The sequence below is a fragment of the Indicator indicator genome, chromosome Z, assembly GCF_027791375.1.
Source record: "Indicator indicator isolate 239-I01 chromosome Z, UM_Iind_1.1, whole genome shotgun sequence".
In the NCBI taxonomy this organism is placed as follows: Eukaryota; Metazoa; Chordata; class Aves; order Piciformes; family Indicatoridae; genus Indicator; species Indicator indicator.
In genome coordinates this window covers 31,050,286-31,071,259 of record NC_072053.1, presented here as the reverse complement: position 1 = coordinate 31,071,259, position 20,974 = coordinate 31,050,286, and the positions used below count along the sequence as shown (strand labels likewise).

Here is a 20,974-nt window from a genome sequence, read left to right as displayed (position 1 = left end):
CTAGTAAGTATTAACTTGGTCACAAAAGAATCACTGCATATTCTTTCCTGTGAGAAAGGCTTAAACTACCTTTTACTTCTCTTGAAACAACAGGCATGAACCCATTAGAACTCACCTGATGCAGAGCAACCTCTCAGAGCAACTAGATATGTATGGACTCTTCAGAAACTGAGAAGGTTTTGCTAAAATTAGAAAACGTTCTTCTGTGCATTTTGATAAAGCTGTTTCAAAAGCAGAAATAGGAAACTACTAAGCTGCAATTAAAGGTGAAAGAAAATTAACCACCATGTATGTCGCATATATTTACTTTGTGCCTTTTACTTTGGACTTTTTAGTTTCTTCTTCTGGTTTGTCTTTCTTCAGCTTTCTATTTGGTCTTGGAACAATGTCATCAAAAGGATTAAACAAAACCTGTTAAAAAAGCAATATTTCAGACACACCTTTAATACCTATTATGTTAGAATTATTCAATACTTTGAAATATGAAGTGACATACTGGAACAGTTTCCTGAACAGTATGAACAAAAGAATTTTAAAACTTCAAGCCAGAACATACCTCACTACTTCTTATTTTGTGTGGACTTAGAGGTCTCTCTTCTTTGTCAACTTCTACTTCAGCCAGGCGCAGCATGTTATATATTGTATCCCCTGTAACCTGTTGAATTTAAAAAGGGGGCTAGAAAGTGTTGTCTATAATTTTTCTTAATTGTTCTGCAAAATGTAAGGCAAGCATTATGTAAATATTTTTAAAATTACAAATTATACAGGAAATATTATAAGCATGTAATACTTCTAAAAGGCAGCAAGTACAGTATACAAACGTTTGGGTTTTTTTAAATTTAACAGCAAAGGTTGAAGGAATAAAGGTATCTCAACCTGCATTTTTGAGAGTGTATGGAGGAGAAGATGAAAAATTCTTACTGTGATATGTGAAACAGCAAAAGAAATTAAAAAATACTTGCTGTATTTTCTTTCAACTAAATCACGAGAGATAATTCATCTTAAATGTTTCATTTTCCTAATTTTTCTTGGGTAATTAGAATTTACAAACAATTTCATAGCACTCCACTAGTATTAGACGAACTGGTTAATAAGTGGCATAACAATATTAGTAAGATTATTCAAAGGAAGCACAATATTAAAGTTTAGAAGAATAATGACAAACTACATCATTATGTGCACAATCATAATAACATTTCTACTAGTAAAGGGAAACAAGGAGAACAGAGACAGCTTAAAAAGCAGTGAAATAAAATTCAAATGTACATAGCGGCAAACATCACTAAAATAGCCTTTTAACACAGAGCAACTTGTAGTAGCTTCTGTCAAACTGGAACTCGAGTTCATGCAGCATACCTTTCCAAAGATTGTGTGTTTGTTATTAAGTTCATCTGCACGACCCAATGTGAAGAAAAACTGACTCCCATTATCATGGGGCCCAGCATTTGCCATAGCAACAAGCCCTCTTCGATTAAATCGCAGTCGTGAGTGAAACTCATCCTGACAAAGACAGAAGACAAAAGAACACAACTTAAGTACCTAATTACTTTTTCCACTTCTTTAGCTAGGGCTTAGTTATATCAGCATGCACACAGAGAAAATATGTTAATTTTCTTTTAAATTCAGACAATAATAAATCCAGAGTATTTTGAAACCTAATGCTACAATTGTATTTAAAAGCTTCTGTTTTCAGCAGAAAAGCTTAATTTTAGTCATTGTTTTTATTTCTTAATGCCTATAATGCAAACAAATGAACAATCTTCTTTCAAAAAAACCCATAACATATACCCAACAAACAGCAAAAGAAAAAAAAATAGAAACCAGTATATCAATAACAGAAAGATATGATTTAATTAAAACTCCAAGTTTTGTCTTGCTAATTTTCTCTTCTTCCAATCATTGGCTAAAAATCGATTGTTATGGATTATTTTTGTTGGAATTTATCTCCCCAATATTAAGAAATTCCAAATCACTGCTGAAAGTAAATCCATTTCATACATTTCTTGTGAAACTATTGTTCTGGTTATCCACAGTACATAAGGGGAAAGTCTAAATTCCTATAAAATAACTGGAAGCTCAATAACAGCTTGTAAGAGTACAGTATTGCAAAAAATCCATAGGAAGAACATTTTCTGGACCACAAGATGACAGAATAGGACTACTTTCAAAGCAAGGTGAAAATGATGAATAATATATTAATACCATGGTAGCACTGCAACTCTAGACACTGCAATATTGAGATACCACTAAATTTAAATGGCAGAGCTACTACAATACTGGCATTACATGTTTTGATCTCTGCACAGGTACCAATCTCTTCCACAAACTTCACGTTCATGTTATAGGTATGAGTCTACACTAGCACCAGGGAAATGCATCACATATACCAATGGACAGATATACAATATTCAGAGACCTTTGCTACATGAGCTACAATGTCTCTAACACCATACATTCCTGCATCTGAATTTGCCATGTATCAACACCTATTCTTCACTCTTCATAGAATCATAGAATCAACCAGGTTGGAAGAGACCTCCAAGATCATCCAGTCCAACCTATCACCCAGCCCTATCCAATCAACTAGACCATGGTACCAAATCCCTCATCCAATCTTCTCTTGAACATCTCCAGGGACAGCAGGGTCACCCCTGAGCCTCCTCTTCTCCAGGCTAAAAACCCCAGCTCCCTCAGCCTCTCCTCATAGGGTTTGTGTTCCAGACCCCTCACCAGCTTCGTTGCCCTTCTCTGGACATGTTCTAGTACCTCAACATCTCTCTTGAATTGAGGGGCCCAGAACTGGACACGACACACAAGGTGTGCCTGACCAGTGCTGAGTACAGGGGAAGAATAACCTCCCTTGTCCTGCTAGCCACACTATTCCTGATACAGGCCAGGATGCCATTGGCTCTCCTGGCTGCCCGGGCACACTGCTGGCTCATGTTCAGCCTACTATCAACCAGCACCCCCAGGTTCCTTTCTGCCTGGCTGCTCTCCAGCCACTCTGGCCCCAGCCTGCAGTGTTGCTTGGGGTTGTTGTGGCCAAAGTGTAGAACCCTGAACTTAGTCTTGTTAAATCTCATCCCATTGGCCTTTCCCACCCATCCAACCTGTCAAGGTCCCCTCCCCTATTTTCCCTTGTGAAATTCATGCTAGTAAGGTTATAAATTTATCATAATATCAGAACAGCTAGATATAAGAACTATCAATTCAAAAAGACGTATTCAGAAATACCAAAACAACTTGTAAAAGCAATTACTGTATGTGTTTACAGCCTAACATGGTGGGAAAAACAACTGATAGAGAATAACCAATAATTAATGGATTTGACACCCAGAGACATACCTTGAAGGGAGCTCCATAGATTGAATCTCCACCTGATCCAGTACCAGTGGGATCACCTCCCTGCACTATAAAGCCAGGCACTACTCTGTGAAATATTGTGTTATTGTAATACTCTAAAAAACAAAACAACCAAACAAAAAATGAGGATATTAAATACATGAAAGTGGTCTCAAAAAAAAGTTTCATACAGATTATCACAGAATAGCTCAGGTTCGAAAGGACCTTAAAGACCATCTACTTCAACCTCCCCCTGAGGAGCAGGGGCACCTCTCAACTATACTTGGCTGCTCAAGGCTTCATCTAACTTGGCCTTTAACAGCCGAAGGGAGGAGGCATCCACAACCTCCCTGGGCAACCTATTCCAGAGTCTCCACACCCTTGTACCAAAGAACTTCTTCCTACAATTCTTCCTCATCTTAAAACTACTCCCATTTCTCCTATTGCTAGATACCCTTCCTATACTGAAAGACAGATACAAAGTCCCCCAGAGTCTTCTCTTCTCTAGGCTGAACAACTCCAACTCCTTCAGCCTATCCTCATAACAGAGGTGTTCCAGTCATTGGATCATCTGACTGAGGTTCCAGAACACAAGTACTGTAACTGGGTTCTACGGTTCGCACAGGGTTTCCTATTTTTCCACTGTCCTGCTCATTTTGACTACCTCAGCATCATAGTACTGCTGCTGACATTTAGGAAAAATCAGTCATGTCATATGTTTCTGTTGCAAAAAACACTACGCATCAGCAACAAGACAACACTGATAAATTATTTTCTTTTCAGGTTTTAAGTTTTACCATTGGATGATACTACTAAATTACATCAGTTTAAAAGCAGAGCTAATTCTCTGTCCCAGCTAACATCTCATACATATCTTTATTTATATCATACACAAAATTATTAGCATTTTCATTCAAGAATACGCAATACAGATATCACCAGTTTCACCACCTACACTGCAACCAAACTGCTAATTTCTTCAGAATGAAGCATGTAGTACATTTTGCTCCCTAGCTTATTCTTTATTGATCATCAGATAAGGGTTCTGAGATCATAAGAAAACAAAAGGAATGAAAAAGTTACTTGACATGTATTTCTGGTTGATTAAAAAAACTGAAATAATAATAATGACTCTGCAGCACGTTGCAAGACAAAGCAGAATCCGCAAATGTTGCAGCACAGTTCCAACATATTTATGGATAGTAAAACACTAGGATACTCATGTATACTTTATCATACAAAGCAAAACATAAGACCCTACACAGCACTCACACAAATTCAGAACGGAACTAAAGTGCAGTTCTTTAACACTAAGGACAATTGCGCTCTTAGGACTTACCAAGGAATTGACTTACCGTTGCAAAAAGTCTCTGCATCTCCATCTTGGGCGTAAGAACACAGAACAGGCTGGATCTGTGCTGGAGGCACAAATCCTAGACTGCTATTTTTCCTTAATAGAGGAGGGCTAGAAGAATTCTTAGCTACTCTATAAGTGCATTTCTCTAGCAGCAGCTAGAAAATACATAAAAGGTCCAGGTCTTTCACTAATATTTGTTACAGCTTTTTCCCTGTAGGGAAGTTCTCATTCTGGTACCCACTACTTCAGTGAGGAATGTTACAAAGTTTCCATCAACAGAAAAACTCCAGGTGATGAAACATTAGAAGCTTTCATGAACAAAAAAAAAAAAAAATATTGAAAAAATAGTAAAGATGGTGATACAGAAATCAGAATTTTGGAGGATGTCCAATATTGCATCATTGCCACTTAATATATACATAAAGAAGTAGTTAGACTTTGTAGAGACTTGATGAAAACAAGCCTTACTAAGCTTTTTCCATAAGCTTTTTTCAGTAAGACTACATTGCCTGCTACGTCTAATTTCCCCAAGTTCCTTCATAACCTTGAAAAACATTTTCTGTTATTAAATACTTTCTGAATACATCAAAATCCATCAACATAATTAAATTAAAATATTTATGATCCCTATTCTAGCAAAAAAGGACACAAAGTTTGCATATTAAATTATTTCAACAATTCTTCTCCCATTCAGCCATTACCTTCCATACAAAGCTGGATGAAATTTCGACATGCTTTTGGTGCTTCTTTTGACCATAATTCTATATCTATATCTCCTGCTGTTGTTTTCAGCAAAACCTATAAAAACACAGACAAATACACAAGTAGCTTTAACTTAGTCACTGATCAAAGAATATGCTTGTTAAATTTAAAGGTTATCTCTAGATGTACTATATTAGTAACAGCAGTAGACTTATTATTATGGGTACTTATTTTTAGTTCTGTATAGTACCATTACAAGATACAGTTCTGAACTAATATGCATACTAAGGCCTCAAGGCCAACTATGTGGTACTTGACCTATGACAGAAACTGAAGATATCCTTTATCACTTCCATAATCAAAGAACATGGGAAAAAAAAAAAGAAAATAGAAGGGATAAAAGCGCCATAAATATACAAAAACAAACACCTCTCTTACACGTACTGCCATTAAATTCAGTGAGAGACCACAATGAAATTAAGAACCTAAAATATAGAGAAGCATAGAGGCAACGAAATGAAACGCTTCAAGGACTGTTCTCTGTTACGTATTCACAAGGCACACCTCGTGCTTTGACTGAGGTAGTGTCTTCAGGGGCTGCGTTACCTTAAACTAACTTCAAGCATGCCAGCATCGCAACACGAAAACGACAGCCACCATACACACAGCGCACATCCTCCCGTGCTGCGTCCCCCATCTCCTGCAACGTACAATTTCTTCCAACTTTCGTCGCCCAAAACCAACCGCAGTGCACAACCACAACCCGCCTCCCCGGCACAGCGCGCATCCCCCTCGCCTGCAAAGCCCCGCGGAGCGGTTCCCTCACCCGCAGACCCCCGAGGCGCGCACAGTCCCCTCAGCAGCAGCTCATTCCCGCACACCATGCGCAGCTCCCTCAGCCACGCCGCAGTACAACTCTCCGGCGTGGTCTACCCTTCACCCACTGCAGGCCCCTAGTGAGCCTCACCTTTCCGTTAGTGGGGGGTTCCTGGATATATATGTTGCTCATGGTCGAGAAGGCAGCGTCCCAGCAAGTGACCGACCACCCAGGCTCCTAAAGCCTCCTACGCTTCCCCTTTAACACTTCCTACCACCCGCCATCTTGGGCGCTTCTACGTAGCTTAGGGAGATGAGAAGGAGGTCCCTCAAGCCAAGGACGAAGAAAGAAAACATTAAGTTCCTGGTGTGGGCTTGTAAGGGAGTCACTGAACAAGACATTAATTTCAGAAAGATCGGAAGGTTTCTTTACACACCTGTAATTCCACCCCGTGGCTCCCGACTGGTACTGAGGTCTCCCGTACTCCCTATGAGTGGTACGGTCCAAGAGTGCTTCGGTCAAAGCCTTCCGGAGAGAGGCACCGCTGCAGGCTTGTGTCGAGCCGGTGAGGAAGGCGGCCGGAGAAGGAGGCATGGCGCTGCCGGGTGAGGAGCTCACAGCGGGGTCTACGGGGAGTTAAGTGGTAATAACCGGTTTGCTCTTGGGCCAGCATGTCGGGAAGGGGAAATAAGCGGCGAACTGATGGGAAATTATGCGGGGAGGGCGCGTAATTGCACGTTGCAGTAGAAAGCGTGAGGCGCTACTACGGATCTCCCCAAAGGCCGCAGTGGCTGCCGGTGGAGAAACGCTGCTCTAGTATGCACGGCTGGTTTTCTAAATCAGCTGGCTTTTGGGCAGCGAGAGAGAGGAAGAGGAAAGGGCAGGGTTGGGGGTGGGGTGAATGTCAGACCAGTCATTTATGAGCGCAGGCATGTAGTCCGTTGCGAGGCCTCTCCCCGACATTTGGGATGAGTGATAACCAAATGCAACGTTCCTATAGTCTGTTAGTATCAGCCGCCTTCTTTAAAGTTAGAGCCATGAGACAAGAGTAGTGTTTGGCTGGAAAACAGCTAACAAGGCTGAGCTTTGGTAAGCTTCTCTTAAGAAAAGAGAAGACCTTAATAAGCCTGCCCCCGTTATATAAGGGGTTCTTGAGTAAGACATGTCTGCATTCAATTGTTTCCAAAGCGTTTTGGGTTTTGCAACCTCGTGCTCCACTGAATTATTGAGGTCCTTAGTGATGGTTGCTGCTGTGTTGGTTTTTAATTACCTTGAGGCTTAACACCTGAGAAGAAGGATGTGAGAAAATGAGGTGTCTAGTAGTTTGTTTGATTTTAATAATTTAAAACTTAATATTAGAACCAAGGTTTTAGACTAGAATAAAATTTAAAGACAAAAATAATAAAGTTTAAGAGATTAAATGGAAGTATTTGGTGATAATATTCTTGTCATCTGCTGGACTTTTCTATTGGAAATCCTGATAAATGGCACCTGCATGTATTACAGGAGATTTTGTACTATGTGTGTGACTGTACTCACAGGTCAGATACACAACAGAGCTGAAGTTTATTATTTTGGAAAACTGAGACAAAGTAGGTAGTTTGGGTGATGGTGCTTTTTAGTCCCAGTATGTAGTGAACAAACAGATGCTGTTTTGAGTTAATCTTTGATGTGATGTTGCTTGCTTCTTGTCACTTAATTCTCTGTTTCATAACTTGTTACCTCTTGGGCATTTCCTTCAAAAGATAAAACAGACACCTAAACACTGCTGAGTTTATAGATCTTGAAGGGGATATGTAATACTAAGGTTTTGGGATCCACAGAAAGTCATGTGTCATAATGGAATGTATGTATCTTTGTTGTGTAGCTTTGCAGTACTCTTCAAGGCACAGACCAATGACTTGTCCACGTTTCCAAGTTAGCTTTTTAACCCGGGGTTTAAACTTTTCTCCTGTTGCTTTGACTAGAAGTTTCTAAAGACAGTGCTTGTCTCAATAAATTAAAGTTTAAATTCATGGAATCTATGTACGCCTTTTTTATATTCTCTAATTTCTGTTACAGGTTACTTCTTGTGTTAGCTTTTTTATTTAAATAAATGGTCGTGTTATTTAGAAAACCATATATAAATGTATTCAGTTGGAAGATAGAAGGACACCCTTTGATTTTCGAAATTCAGTTGTGACTTTCTTTATGAATAGATTCAGATGTTTAAAAATAACACTGATCTGTTTTGGGGGGGCAGGTGTCTGGGGTATCTCTTCGTCTGAGTCATGTCCTGCTATGTCTATTTCACCTAACTGTGGGCTCAAATAGGAAACTCAGAAGCTTTCTGTAGCAAAAATTTGCAGAGTTCTGGTCCTCGTTTCTGCATAGCATCTACAGACTTTTCTGTTGCTCTTTTCCCTTCATTCAACATTTGCATTCTTGCAGCCATTAATTCTTCATACTTGGTGCCACATAGCTTGGATTCAGAGTAAAGTATCTTTGTTTAGTTAGCTTTTTTGTTTGTTTGGGTGGTTTTTTGGGTTGTTTGGTTTGGGTTTTTTATTGCCTTTTAAAGACAGTTCTTGTAATTAAAAGATTAATTGCTTCAGTTTGCAGTGAATATCTGTCAACATTATGCACTGCTGGAATTTTGAAGTACACTTGTGTGCAGTTAGGGATCACTGACATTTCAGACAGCTGTTATCTTGTTTATACTGACATTAAACAAGGAGATGAGCTTTCACAGAAGTAGAATAATTATTAAAATTATAATGGAAAGATCTTAATAAGTCTAATGAGGATTTGACTTTCAGTTACATAAACCCAGAGAATCTGTAGGAGTTTATACTAGCGAAATTTCTACTTATATACTACACAGAAAAGTGACTTTAGAAATGCACTGTTTTGCTTTCCTTTAAGATTTTTTAAAGTGATCTTAAAGTACTTCATACTCTGAGGCATGATCACTCTTACCTGTGTATCGACATTATCAAGGCAGATTTAAAAAAAATTTGAGAGTTTTGTGTAGAAATGCCTAATTGATGAAATTTTCTATTTCAGGTGGAAATAAGGATAACATCAGAGCAGGATGCAAGAAGTGTGGCTACCGTAAGTCTGTAGGAAGCAATACGAAGTATAAGGTTTTCCTGGATTTATGATAGGATTGCTTTTTTAGGAGGGGAAAAAAGTACAAAAGAGATTTTTCTCCATTGTTTCCTAGACATTTGTCAGCTTTTGAAAACACTCAAGTTGCTCAGAAAAAAGTATGCTATTGTATTCATATATGCTGTCTTGGCAATACACTTGAGAAAATGTGAATTGGAGCAAAGTCTTCGGTATCTGCTGGGGTTAGCATTTGTTCTTCCTCTGAGTCTCATTCTACCCTTAGACAAACGTTTCAGCTCAAGTCCAATCTTTTAAAAGAAAAAAAATTAAAATATATATGATCTTCTGCTCTAAGAAAACATAGTTTTTCATTCTGTACTTTAAGAATATTGTGTTACTTAAAAATTATGTAGTTAGCACTTAGCTCATGCTTCTGATCATACAAGTATGTCTATGGAGACAAGTCTTAATAAAGATTTTAATTTGTTAATCACTAATTTATTTTCAGAACGGTGCAGGGGTGGACACTGTGTTGTAGTGAAGTATGTTGAACTTCTAACAGTGATTTAGTCTGTTTTTTAATGAGCATTATGTGGGGTGAAGGGGGAAAATGCTTGCTTTGATCTTTGCCTCCAAGAAATTTTGTCAATGAATTGCTTTGTGTATCTGATGTTGCAAAGGAACGTTAGTATCAGTAGAGATTTACTGATTCATTTCCACATGCAGTGTCAGAAGCTTTCTGGAAGAGGAGGAAATTTATAGTCAAATCAGACAACCTGTATTTACGTTCCTAAAAGCAATGTCTTCAAGGTGTAGGCATTTTGTTATGAAAAAGATGATTATGTCAGTTGCAACTTGAATTCCTGTGTGTTTAGCTTATGTGGTGGTTTGGCCCTGGCCTGGAGGCCAGATGCCCACCAAAGCCGCTCTATCACTCCCCCTCTTAAATGGACAGGGGGAGAGGGGAGGAAGAAAAAAAAAATTGACCAAAGCTAATAATAAGATAGAAGCGAATTTAATAACAATAATAGTCAAAAGCAATAGACCGCGCGGAAGCAAGAGAGAGATGTTAGTCTCTACTTCCCATCAGCAGGACGATGGTCGGTCTCGGGAAGCAGGGCTCTCTAAGCTTGATAGTTGCTTGGGAGGATAGACGCCATGGACCAATCCCCCCACTTCCTTCTTTTACTTCATTCTTATATCTGAGCTGACGTCATATGGCATGGAATACCTCTCTGGCCAGTCCAGGTAAGCCAGCTCAGCCATGTCCCCTCCCAAGATCCTGCCCATCCCTCAATGTACTCTTGGGGCAGGGAAACATTGAAAAGACATAGCCTGGGTACTTATTCAACAGTAGCCAAAACATTGCTATGTTATCAACTGCTGCTGCAAAACACAGCACTGGAGAATTAACTCCAGCTTGGCCAAACCCAATACTATCTCCACCCCTTATTCCATACCATTTGCGTCACGCTCAGGTTCTACACAATTCAGTACCTTTGTGCCTAGATGGCATCACCGTGCATTGTGCCCCCGTGTCTACCAATGCCTTATATTTCTGTGGCTTTGATGTGCCAGGCCATCGAATCCACACAGTCCAATATACTCTGTCATCCCTTTCCTTCTCCTGGCCAAAGGCAGGGACCCTCTACTCTTGGTCTTCATCAGAATATTCAATGTCTGATCCAGGTGGTACGTGGCCAGAGGTCCCCTCATCAGGATCAAGGGGTGTAACCTCAGTTCTTTTCCTCCTGGAAGATCGTTGATTGCTCTCCTGGCTTTCTACAGCAGATACCTTTGCTGCCTTCTTAGATGATCCCTTTTTAACCGCCGTCTTCCCTCTTAGTTCACGAACACGAGTTTCCAGTTTATAAGTGGGTTCACCATCCCACTTCCTCATGTCCTCTCCCTGGTCACGCAGGAAGAACCAGAGTACTCCACGTGGCGTGCGCCTGGGTCTCCCCTTCCCTCCAACTGGGGCAGAAGGGGACTGGTTTCTTGGGGTACACCTAATAGGTGAGGCACTGGTTCGTGGGAATGAGTTGGTGCAGAGGTTATCTTCAAAATTCTGGAGCCAGGCTGACACTACCTCCACAGGCCGCGTGTCCTCATCTAGATAGTACATCAACGCTAGGCTGCTTGAGTACAATGCTGGAGCACCTTGGATCACTTTCCTCCACATGGCCCGCGTGCATGGGACATCCTCTGGGTCTGTGGAGACACTTTGATCATCTAAGTCACCATAGATAACTTCCAGCACCGCTAATTCTCTTAGGTACTGGATGCCTTCATCTGCAGTGTTCCATTTCCCTGGAGAGCTCATAAGGTCCTCCTTGCATGGGTACCTTGCCCTCACACTTAACAAGAGTCGTCTCCAGAGGCTACATATGCCTGTCTCCTTTGCAATCCCTTTTTCAATACCTCTGTTTCTGGCAATGGGACCCAGTTGTTGGGCCTCTTTCCCTTCTAGCAGTTGACTATCAGCCCCATTGTCCCAGCACCGGAGCAGCCAAGCAGCAATCCGCTCTCCTGGCTGGCGGCTGTAATCCTTGCGCAAGTCTCAGCTCTGCTGAGGTTAAGGACCGAGTAGTTTCTGCTTCTTGTTTGATCTCGCTCACTGCCTCTGATCTCCCAGTTGATGGACCAGCCTCTTGATCATAATCTTCCTCATCCCTTATCAATCGATGAGAGGGACCTGTTGACCTCCTTGTCCACTGTTTCTTTTTCACTACTGGGGCAACCTCTTTGGCTGTCATTTGGGTCCCCATCTCAACCATGATATCCTCAGGTAATGTTTGAGTACCTGCCTCAGCCACAGTTTTCTTAGAGCACTGAACTGTGGCTCGGTAAGCACAGGCCAGGCCCCAGTAGAGTGCAAGAAGTTGTTGGTTCTCATTGGGATAGGCAAGGCACCCTTGTATCAGATGGTGAGTCAGCTTAGTGGGATTGCTCAGCTCTTCTGGGGTAAAGTCCCAGGCTATGGGAGGTGATAACCGTCCTAGGAATCTGCCCAAATCCTTCCACACTCCCTGCCACCCAGGGACCGACCACCTCAGGGCACGTTTCAATATATCCCCACCCAAGGGCTGTTTCCTGTCATACCATGATGGAAACAAACTCCACAAAACCCGTAACATGCCAGTGACGTTGATTAGCAGTACTAGAGAGCTCACGTAAGGATGGATCAAAATCTTGGGGGCCTGCATAATAAAATTCTCTATATTCATTTCAGGCGGGGAGAAAGAAATGATAACCTCTCCAGCATAGCTCCCACAGAACAGTAGCCCTACAAGTAGGAGAAACAAACACATAGCCATTATCTGCCTCGGCATGTTCCCAAACAACCGAAATGTTTCCAAAACAAAGCAAATATTATCAAGAAGCCACGTGACCAGCACAGAAGCTTGTATCTTCAGCAGGCTTATAGAAAAACTACAGAGTTTACAGCTATATTATGTATATATGTATTTTCTTTTCTTCTTCCCGGGTTTCGGCACCAAAGTAGACTGTGGTGGTTTGGCCCTGGCCTGGAGGCCAGATGCCCACCAAAGCCGCTCTATCACTCCCCCTCTTAAATGGACAGGGGGAGAGGGGAGGAAGAAAAAAAAAATTGACCAAAGCTAATAATAAGATAGAAGCTAATTTAATAACAATAATAGTCAAAAGCAATAGACCGCGCGGAAGCAAGAGAGAGATGTTAGTCTCTACTTCCCATCAGCAGGACGATGGTCGGTCTCGGGAAGCAGGGCTCTCTAAGCTTGTTAGTTGCTTGGGAGGATAGACGCCATGGACCAATCCCCCCACTTCCTTCTTTTACTTCATTCCTATATCTGAGCTGACGTCATATGGCATGGAATACTTCTTTGGCCAGTCCAGGTATGCCAGCTCAGCCATGTCCCCTCCCAAGATCCTGCCCATCCCTCAATGTACTCTTGGGGCAGGGAAACATTGAAAAGACATAGCCTGGGTACTTATTCAACAGTAGCCAAAACATTGCTATGTTATCAACTGCTGCTGCAAAACACAGCACTGGAGAATTAACTCCAGCTTGGCCAAACCCAATACACTACCCAATAGTTTCTCCCAAACTATATCTTCAATTTTTTTCTGTTTTTCTTTATTGTTCCAATAGGTGTATTCAGCACAATGTTTCTAACTCTGGTCATAATTGTTGAGATGCAGCTTAGAAAATGCTAGCCAAGGAGTAGCTTAGCTGGTATTATGTACTACTTAAGTAAGATTCTTCTGTTTCATTAGGGGGAGACAAAAAGAGCAATACACCACACTTGGTGGAGTTTTTTTAATATTTCACTTCAAAGTTTTAGGTAATTTTCTCAGGAAGAATGAGACCACTTAAAGTAGAATGCAAAGTTTGAACTAGATCTTTACATTACCAGAAACAAGAGGAAGATCATAAAGCACTAGTAAATAATGTTGTAGAACTGGTTAAAATTCTTTAAAGCTTTTTCAAAGTAAGCCTTCTGCCTCTTCACAGATTACATCTTAGGCTTTTCTCACTTCTCAAGACTGGATAATTCTAAAATGGATATTCTTTAGTTGCTGGTATATTTAAGTAAATTCTAATTATTCTTTCTGAATATTTGTTTTGTTTAGCTGGTCATCTGACATTTGAGTGTCGAAACTTCCTCCGAGTAGATCCTCAAAGAGATATCGTTTTGGATGTTAGCAGCACTAGCAGTGAAGACAGTGAGGAGGAAGAACTACAGCGGTTGCAAGCCATGCGTGAAAAAAAGAGTAAGGTGTTTTGTTCCTTAAAGACTAAATTGGGTAATGGTCTTCTGAAGTAAGAGTTCTCATTTTATTTGATAACTACTATTTCTTTTAGGCTGTACTCTAAAAGTAGTTCTTTTGCTTCTTGTGTTCATACTTCAGAGATTTCATGCAGCCACATATTTTTTTTTTTCACTCCTAAATACAGAAGATTATAAACTAAGAAGATGCTTAGGAGAAAATTACGTTAATGTTCTGAGTTAATCTTTTGATTGCAGCATGTAGCTTAAACATCTTAAAGTTGGTAGTAACTCTTCAATGACATCTGTGATGGCTGACTTTTGTCTGTGATGGCTGACTTTTGTCTGTGATGGCTGACTTTTGTCTGTGATGGCTGACTTTTGTCTGTGATGGCTGACTTTTGTCTGTGATGGCTGACTTTTGTCTGGGAGGGCTGACTTTTGTCTGGGAGGGCTGACTTTTGTCTGGGAGGGCTGACTTTTGTCTGGGAGGGCTGACTTTTGTCTGGGAGGGCTGACTTTTGTCTGGGAGGGCTGACTTTTGTCTGGGAGGGCTGACTTTTGTCTGGGAGGGCTGACTTTTGTCTGGGAGGGCTGACTTTTGTCTGGGAGGGCTGACTTTTGTCTGGGAGGGCTGACTTTTGTCTGGGAGGGCTGACTTTTGTCTGGGAGGGCTGACTTTTGTCTGTGATGGGCTGACTTTTGTCTGTGATGGGCTGACTTTTGTCTGTGATGGGCTGACTTTTGTCTGCGAGGGCTGACTTTTGTCTGTGATGGGCTGACTTTTGTCTGTGATGGGCTGACTTTTGTCTGTGAGGGCTGACTTTTGTCTGTGATGGGCTGACTTTTGTCTGTGATGGGCTGACTTTTGTCTGTGATGGGCTGACTTTTGTCTGTGAGGGCTGACTTTTGTCTCCAGTTTGCAAATAGCGTTTTGTCAGAAACAGTTAATGATTTGAATTTAAGCATTCGTAATTGGACAAGTACTGCTTGGAAGGTCTGACCATCAGCCGTTTGTCAGAGAGAAACTAAGTTAATTAGCAGATACTTGTGTTCGTTTAAATTTGGACTTCAGAGAGGCAGTTCCCCTAAGTAAGAAGGGGAGGTTGTTCCACCGTAGTGTTTTAAATAAATGAAATTTCTCCCTCTATGTTCCTTTAAACATCGCATTTTGTTCTGTTGCTCTGACATTCGAAACTCAGCAGTTACTATTAAAAATCCTGCTGTTTATGATGGTAATAGGGCAGATACAGTTCTGTAGATGGAACACTTAAAAAAAAAATGGATAGTCTGCTTCTCAAGAGTGCTGTATTGGTACTGTAATAGTTCTTTCTCCTAACAATTCTCTTGGAAAAACTTTTTCTCACTTGCTATATAACTTGGAATGTAATGGGTTTTTTTTTATCCCTAAACTGATTGAGGCTGTATATCTGCAGGAAAAACACCTGTTTGCTTGTTCATGTAATATCCCTGTTTACTACATGTTCTTTCTGAAACTGGATACTATGTGTAACAGGATGTATGTCTTTAACTGTTAATGTAGGATGGATTTTGCTATTTTCAAGTGGCCTCATCTCTTAAGATTTTTACACTGTTTGCACTTAGATTTTTGCACTGTGAGTGCATGTTCACAGAGTCTTACTTTTTCATTGCTCCAAAAATAATCTGCTTTTTGTAACTCATACTGAATTCTTTTGAATTCCTTCCAGAATATTTCAACCAGTAATTTCCATATGTCGCAGCAAACAAATAACTGTACTAGTGTGAAGGCTCTGTGGAAGTTATTTGTATGATAGAAATAAGGTGAAATTTAAGGATAAATTGTAAAGCCAGTATTTTCTTTTTAGGTGACATTATAATGTGCATTTATTTATTGGATTTGCATTTTGAAGAATTCAGAAATACCTTTTGGAAAGGTATAGAAATATCTAAGATCAGAAATTTCATCTAATGTGATAAAATACTGCTTGTAAGTGAAATGTGAAGATACTAACTGTACAATACTATACAGTGTTAGGTCAGGAAACAAACATGACCAGATGAGTAGTGACTCTTCTGCCAGTATTTGTAGACAATATATTTGTCAACTCAAATTAATCAAGTGTGAAATGAGTATGTATGAAAGTAATTCAGGTATGTGTAGGGGAATATTGGTATTTTGGTGTATTAAATGAACTATTTCTGTATTTGGGCAATCTTTTAAAATACAGAAGAAAAAATACTAAAATCTAAAGCTGAGGTAAACATACAGGAAAAGTCACAATTTGTTGCTATGTTTTATGGGCCTTCCTTTGATTCTTAGTGCTTAGGTCAAAGTAATTCAAATGTAAGTTATATGGAAAGTTCTGCTACTATGCAAAATATTTCTGAAATTGGAGATAGACAAGAATTTGGAGGAAATAAAAGAAAGCCTTCTAAAAAGAATTTTATAGTAACTTTACATTTCTATTGAAGCCACTATTTTAATGCCGATCTTAATTCAGATAAGTGTTTTGTAACCTATAGCTTTTTATCCATAGGTTTAAACGAGGAGGAAGAAAAAAAGAAACGAAAAAGAAAAAGCAAAGAAAAAACAAAATTAAAGAGATCAAGGAAAAGGTAATTCTATAATATACCTATTTTAATTTAAAACCAGAACTTTAGGAATATTAGATGTTTTCTCTGAAAACTTCCTGATAAAACTTTCTTTGAAAAGCTTTCAGTTTCCCAGTGAGACCTTGTTTATTCTTTGAGTAACGGTAAAGCCACAGGCTTTCTGCTGTGGAGTTAGGACCATTGAAGTGTAGAAAGCTCTAGCAACATGGAGGATTGCAGGTCTGAGAAAGCAATACTCCCCCTGACTGTTCAACACTGTGTAAGAAGTGCTGGGAAAAGAACAAGAAGTCAGGAGGATTATGAGGTTGCCTCCCAGCTTAGGTCACATGGAGAAGGCTCCCTGAAGTTCAGAGACCCTCACATTTGCTGTGTGCACATGTGTGTGTAGACAGACACACACAGCATGCTCATACACAGCTTTGAGTAACATCTTAACTATGTAAAGGAAAATGTCTGTAGTTTTACTTAGCATGTGTGGAGTTTTAATGTTCTTTATTGTAGAAGTGTAAAAAAAATGTTACTCTGGTTTCAAAGGAAAATGTCATAATACCCAAATTTATTGTGAATCTCAGTTTTGTCCTACCGACTGATGTATTTAATTTTAAGATTAAATTATAGACTGGTTAGTCATTAGGATGACACAGTATGTGAGGAACTGCACTGAGGAATAGGAAATGTCTGGTGTATTTGAAGGCTACAGTAAGATGAGTTTCAGAAATACAGAAAAAGGATTTAATGCTGGTTTTATTGGTGTTTTTCCTCTTTCCTTATTATGTATATTGTAGCTCTAACTTAGGAAGACAGTAGAAAAGAGTCAGTCTGCTGACTGTAGTCCTTATATGCAAGTAACTATTAATTAATCACACAAGCAATAGCACAAAGCTGCCCTCTGGAGTATAATGATCACAACTTTTACTGTCATTTTAATTCTTGTCTGTATGTAATCACTCATCACTGCTGGATAGAGACCAATATTACCCACCTGCAAGATCATCCAAATTTGTCATACCTGTTTCTGTTAGATTTTTGCACAGGAGAAATACAGTAAGATTTGCCTGAAAGCTTTACTGTAGCATTGTTCTTGATAATATGATAAGTTGGAAAGTATTTTCCTGTCATACTTGCAGTTTTCTGTCAGCCTGTACTCTTAGTCTTTTTCTGATTGAATGTTGAAAAACACAGATTGGCCTATTCCACTGTTAATTAATCTGTGTTATAAACATGCTGCTTTTCTGGCAAAATGGTGAAATTAGAAGTATCTTTATGTAGTTGGGCACATAGACTAGATACCCTAAGTTTTCCAGTGTATCCTACTGTATGAATTCAACATAAAATTTCATTTGTGACATATAAATACTGAAATGTAAGAAAAAACCCACCTGTTATTCTTGTTTCATTTTCTTCTTTTAATTACATATCAGTCTGCCCTTTATTTTTTTTACTAGATCTTCCTCATCAAGTGAAACTGAAGAGGATGGGCCAAAGTCAAAGAAGCAAAAGTCTCACAAAAAAGAAAGGGAAAAGGAAAAAAAGAACAAAACTAAAAAAGGAAAGCATCATAAAAAGGAAAAAAAGAAGAGACGAAAGGAAAAAAGCTCATCTTCTGATAGTTCAGATAGTTCTAGTAGTGACTGAGGTGCTAGCCTGTTTTTATGTGCACTTCTGCAGGGAAAATGATTTTCCTTTCAAATCAAATTTATTTATGCTATGAAAATGCCATTTTAAAATAAGATGTATATGTATTTTTAAGAAATCTATTTGCAAATATCAGTGCTTAAAATTTATTAAATGGACCATTTGGGAGAAAAATATGTTCTTAGTTCCATTGTGATTAGTTGTTTGGAATCCTTTACAGTAGGATATGGTAAACTTTACAAGTGTTTGTGTAGAAAGCTGTGGATTTAAATATGCTTGATGTCAGAATGGTTAAATCAAATTTGGAAATTCAGGTTAGGTTTTCTGTTTGGGCCCAAAGAAGGGGAACAATGGGCACTGAGATGCTAAAAGAGATTACTCCTTCAAAATTATCTTCTAAAATTGATCTAGTCATAGACTCTGAAACACAACTGCACATTGTTTTGGCAGGATCACTGTGAGCAAGCTGAAAACAAACAAAAGCAAAGAAAAGCTATTAGTTTTTCGAAGTCTTTTCTTTCTGCCTAGTTTTTGTTCTTTTACAATTGCAACCATTTCAGCATAAAGTGCCACTTCCTAAATCCAGGTGTTTGTCCAGCAAGATGGTTTACAAAGTTTTAAAGAACAAGTTAATACAGTATGTGGTGATTAATGCCTACCTGAACTGAAACAGGAAATTAGAAGACTGACAATTGACAAGAATCATGAAGCTTCCATTTCATTCTAATCAAGCTCCCATTGAAAAGTTTTAAAAAACCCAAATAAACCTCTTGTGAATAGAAGCAATGTTACGGTCAGTAGCAAAATTTACCCTTTGCTACTGGGAGCAATGTTAAGCATGTCAGAATTTTACAACTGAATTCTGGAGTATCCAATTAATATCTTGTACTATTGTAGGCTATAGGTTCGAGACAGACTGATAATTTTGAGCAGATTTTCAACATGTAATGGTGCCTGCATTTGGCCTGAAAGTGAGTTGGTCCCTGAGCAGCCTGGTCTAATAGGAGGTATCTTTGCCTGTGCTCAGGAGGCTTGAAACTAGCTGATCTTTAAGATCTCCCAACCCCTATCATTCTGTGATTCTACCTACATCTGATTGTGTCTTTCAAACTTGGATTGGTACCATCATGCTGTAGATGCTGTGGTAGGGAATGCTAAAGATCAAAATACTCAGGAAGCTACAGAGCAAAGAAAAATGGTCTGTAACCTTCTAGGTAGGGCTTGCAATAGAATGTGAAACGATCCTTGCTCTGCTCTTTTTGCTGCTGGCTTTGGTCCAATCTAATTCTTCATGTCATATAACATTTCTGGGGTAGACTTGGATCATATGGTCTCTGATTAGGTGATACCTGTGTATGTTAATAAGGAATGTTTCTTTCATGAGCACTAATTTAATATACAGTCACCCTGTTCAGTCTCCTTGCTGTTGCTGTGACTGTTGGATCTTATTGTGACTGGGTTAATTCTCTGAGACAGTCATTCTGTAGAGAGCAACAGGGGAGTTGTGGGCTACTTAAGTCAGTACTGTTGACAAAGGAAATACTTATATAAGACACAGCTTAAGATACAACTCCCCAGCCTCCCCATCCCAGAAAAAAAAAAAAGTTCCTTACTTAATGAGATTGGAAGAGTTATTGGAATGAGGGGAGCTCTTTTGCCTGTGATCTGCCCATTATCTCCTGATGATCCCTTGATGCCAACACTGGGGTGTGGGAGTTTGTAGCTTGTTTGTTTCTTGATTTCTGAAAGCTTCACATGAAGACAATGAGCTAAAGAGAAATGTTACCAAACTTTTCTATACCAGAATGACTGAAGAGTTTATCAGACAAGTTAGTATATTTCTATGCAAAAGTATAATTTAGCCATCAAACTATATTTAATTGTAAATTAATGAATGGATATATTCTTAACCTTTAGATAAGCAACTGTTACATATTCTAGTAGTGTTCCTTATACTTCTGCATAGCAATTTTTGGTTCTAGCTCTAATTGGTGAAATCAAAAGACTGTCTAAATGATAGTGTAGTTACCTTGCATGTGGCATTACCGCAGCTATTTATGGTAGTTATAATGGTATTTTTCGTTGTTCATGCTTTGCCACTTTTTACTAGCATACATAGATATTCATATTGGAAAAAAAGCTTTTCTAATTTTAAAAATTTAAGTATCACTATTTTCTCAATTCATGCATGTATGTAACTGAGAGAATATTGTGCCTCAGCTTATTTTTCAGGACACCTTCCCATTTTATTTAGAAACATACGTTGAAGTCAATGGATTTTGGCACAAACATTCAAGATTCCAGGAAATGCTGCAATCAACACTTCTCTACCAAGTTAATATTTAATATAATCTTTAAAAGTTATATAGAAATAAATACTATTCTTATATTTTTCTTCTTTGATTTAGCCATCATTTTAGTGACTCTGACATGTTGTAACAAATACTATTGTTTCACTGGACTCTCAGCTTGAACCAAAATGCCTACTCTTGTTTCAGAAAAAAAGTGACATACTGCAGGTTTAGGTATGCAAGCAAGATTTCTAATGTAAAAACTCAGCTATTTCTTTGCCCTTATCGGTTGTTATATGCCTCATTTTTCATGAACCCCATTTTAAAGGGCAATACCTGATGTAACTGCAACTGTACAAAGACTCTGATTCCTTGTCAGCTTGTATCAGTTACA

General features: G+C 39.1%; 2 protein-coding genes across 4 annotated transcripts in view; one reads left to right on the top strand and one right to left on the bottom strand.

Annotated features, from left to right (window-relative positions):
- The window catches only part of CWC27 (CWC27 spliceosome associated cyclophilin), a 125,167-nt gene extending 118,757 nt beyond the window's left edge, over positions 1-6,410 (bottom strand). For all 3 annotated transcript variants that reach the window (XM_054397428.1, XM_054397427.1, XM_054397426.1), the window contains exons 1-6: positions 6,369-6,410; positions 5,401-5,497; positions 3,346-3,458; positions 1,357-1,500; positions 557-655; positions 308-411 (exon numbers count right to left, since the gene is read on the bottom strand). In XM_054397428.1, coding sequence (XP_054253403.1) covers positions 308-411; positions 557-655; positions 1,357-1,500; positions 3,346-3,458; positions 5,401-5,497; positions 6,369-6,410 — 599 coding nt within the window. The remainder of the gene's footprint in view (positions 1-307; positions 412-556; positions 656-1,356; positions 1,501-3,345; positions 3,459-5,400; positions 5,498-6,368) is intronic.
- A 334-nt stretch (positions 6,411-6,744) lies between these two features.
- On the top strand, positions 6,745-19,396 carry SREK1IP1 (SREK1 interacting protein 1). The gene is made up of 5 exons (XM_054397440.1): positions 6,745-6,823; positions 9,264-9,311; positions 13,923-14,063; positions 16,579-16,657; positions 18,100-19,396. Exons 1-5 carry the CDS (start codon positions 6,811-6,813, stop codon positions 18,287-18,289), a joined length of 471 nt encoding a protein of 156 aa, XP_054253415.1. The 5' UTR covers positions 6,745-6,810; the 3' UTR covers positions 18,290-19,396.
- Positions 19,397-20,974: the final 1,578 nt, after the last annotated feature.

Bases quoted from the DNA above. Each gene is read 5' to 3' on its own strand.
- SREK1IP1 (XM_054397440.1), top strand. The intron at 9,312-13,922 runs GTAAGTCTGTAG...TGTTTTGTTTAG, and splicing joins ATGCAAGAAGTGTGGCTACC to CTGGTCATCTGACATTTGAG. The intron at 14,064-16,578 runs GTAAGGTGTTTT...TTTTATCCATAG, and splicing joins AGCCATGCGTGAAAAAAAGA to GTTTAAACGAGGAGGAAGAA.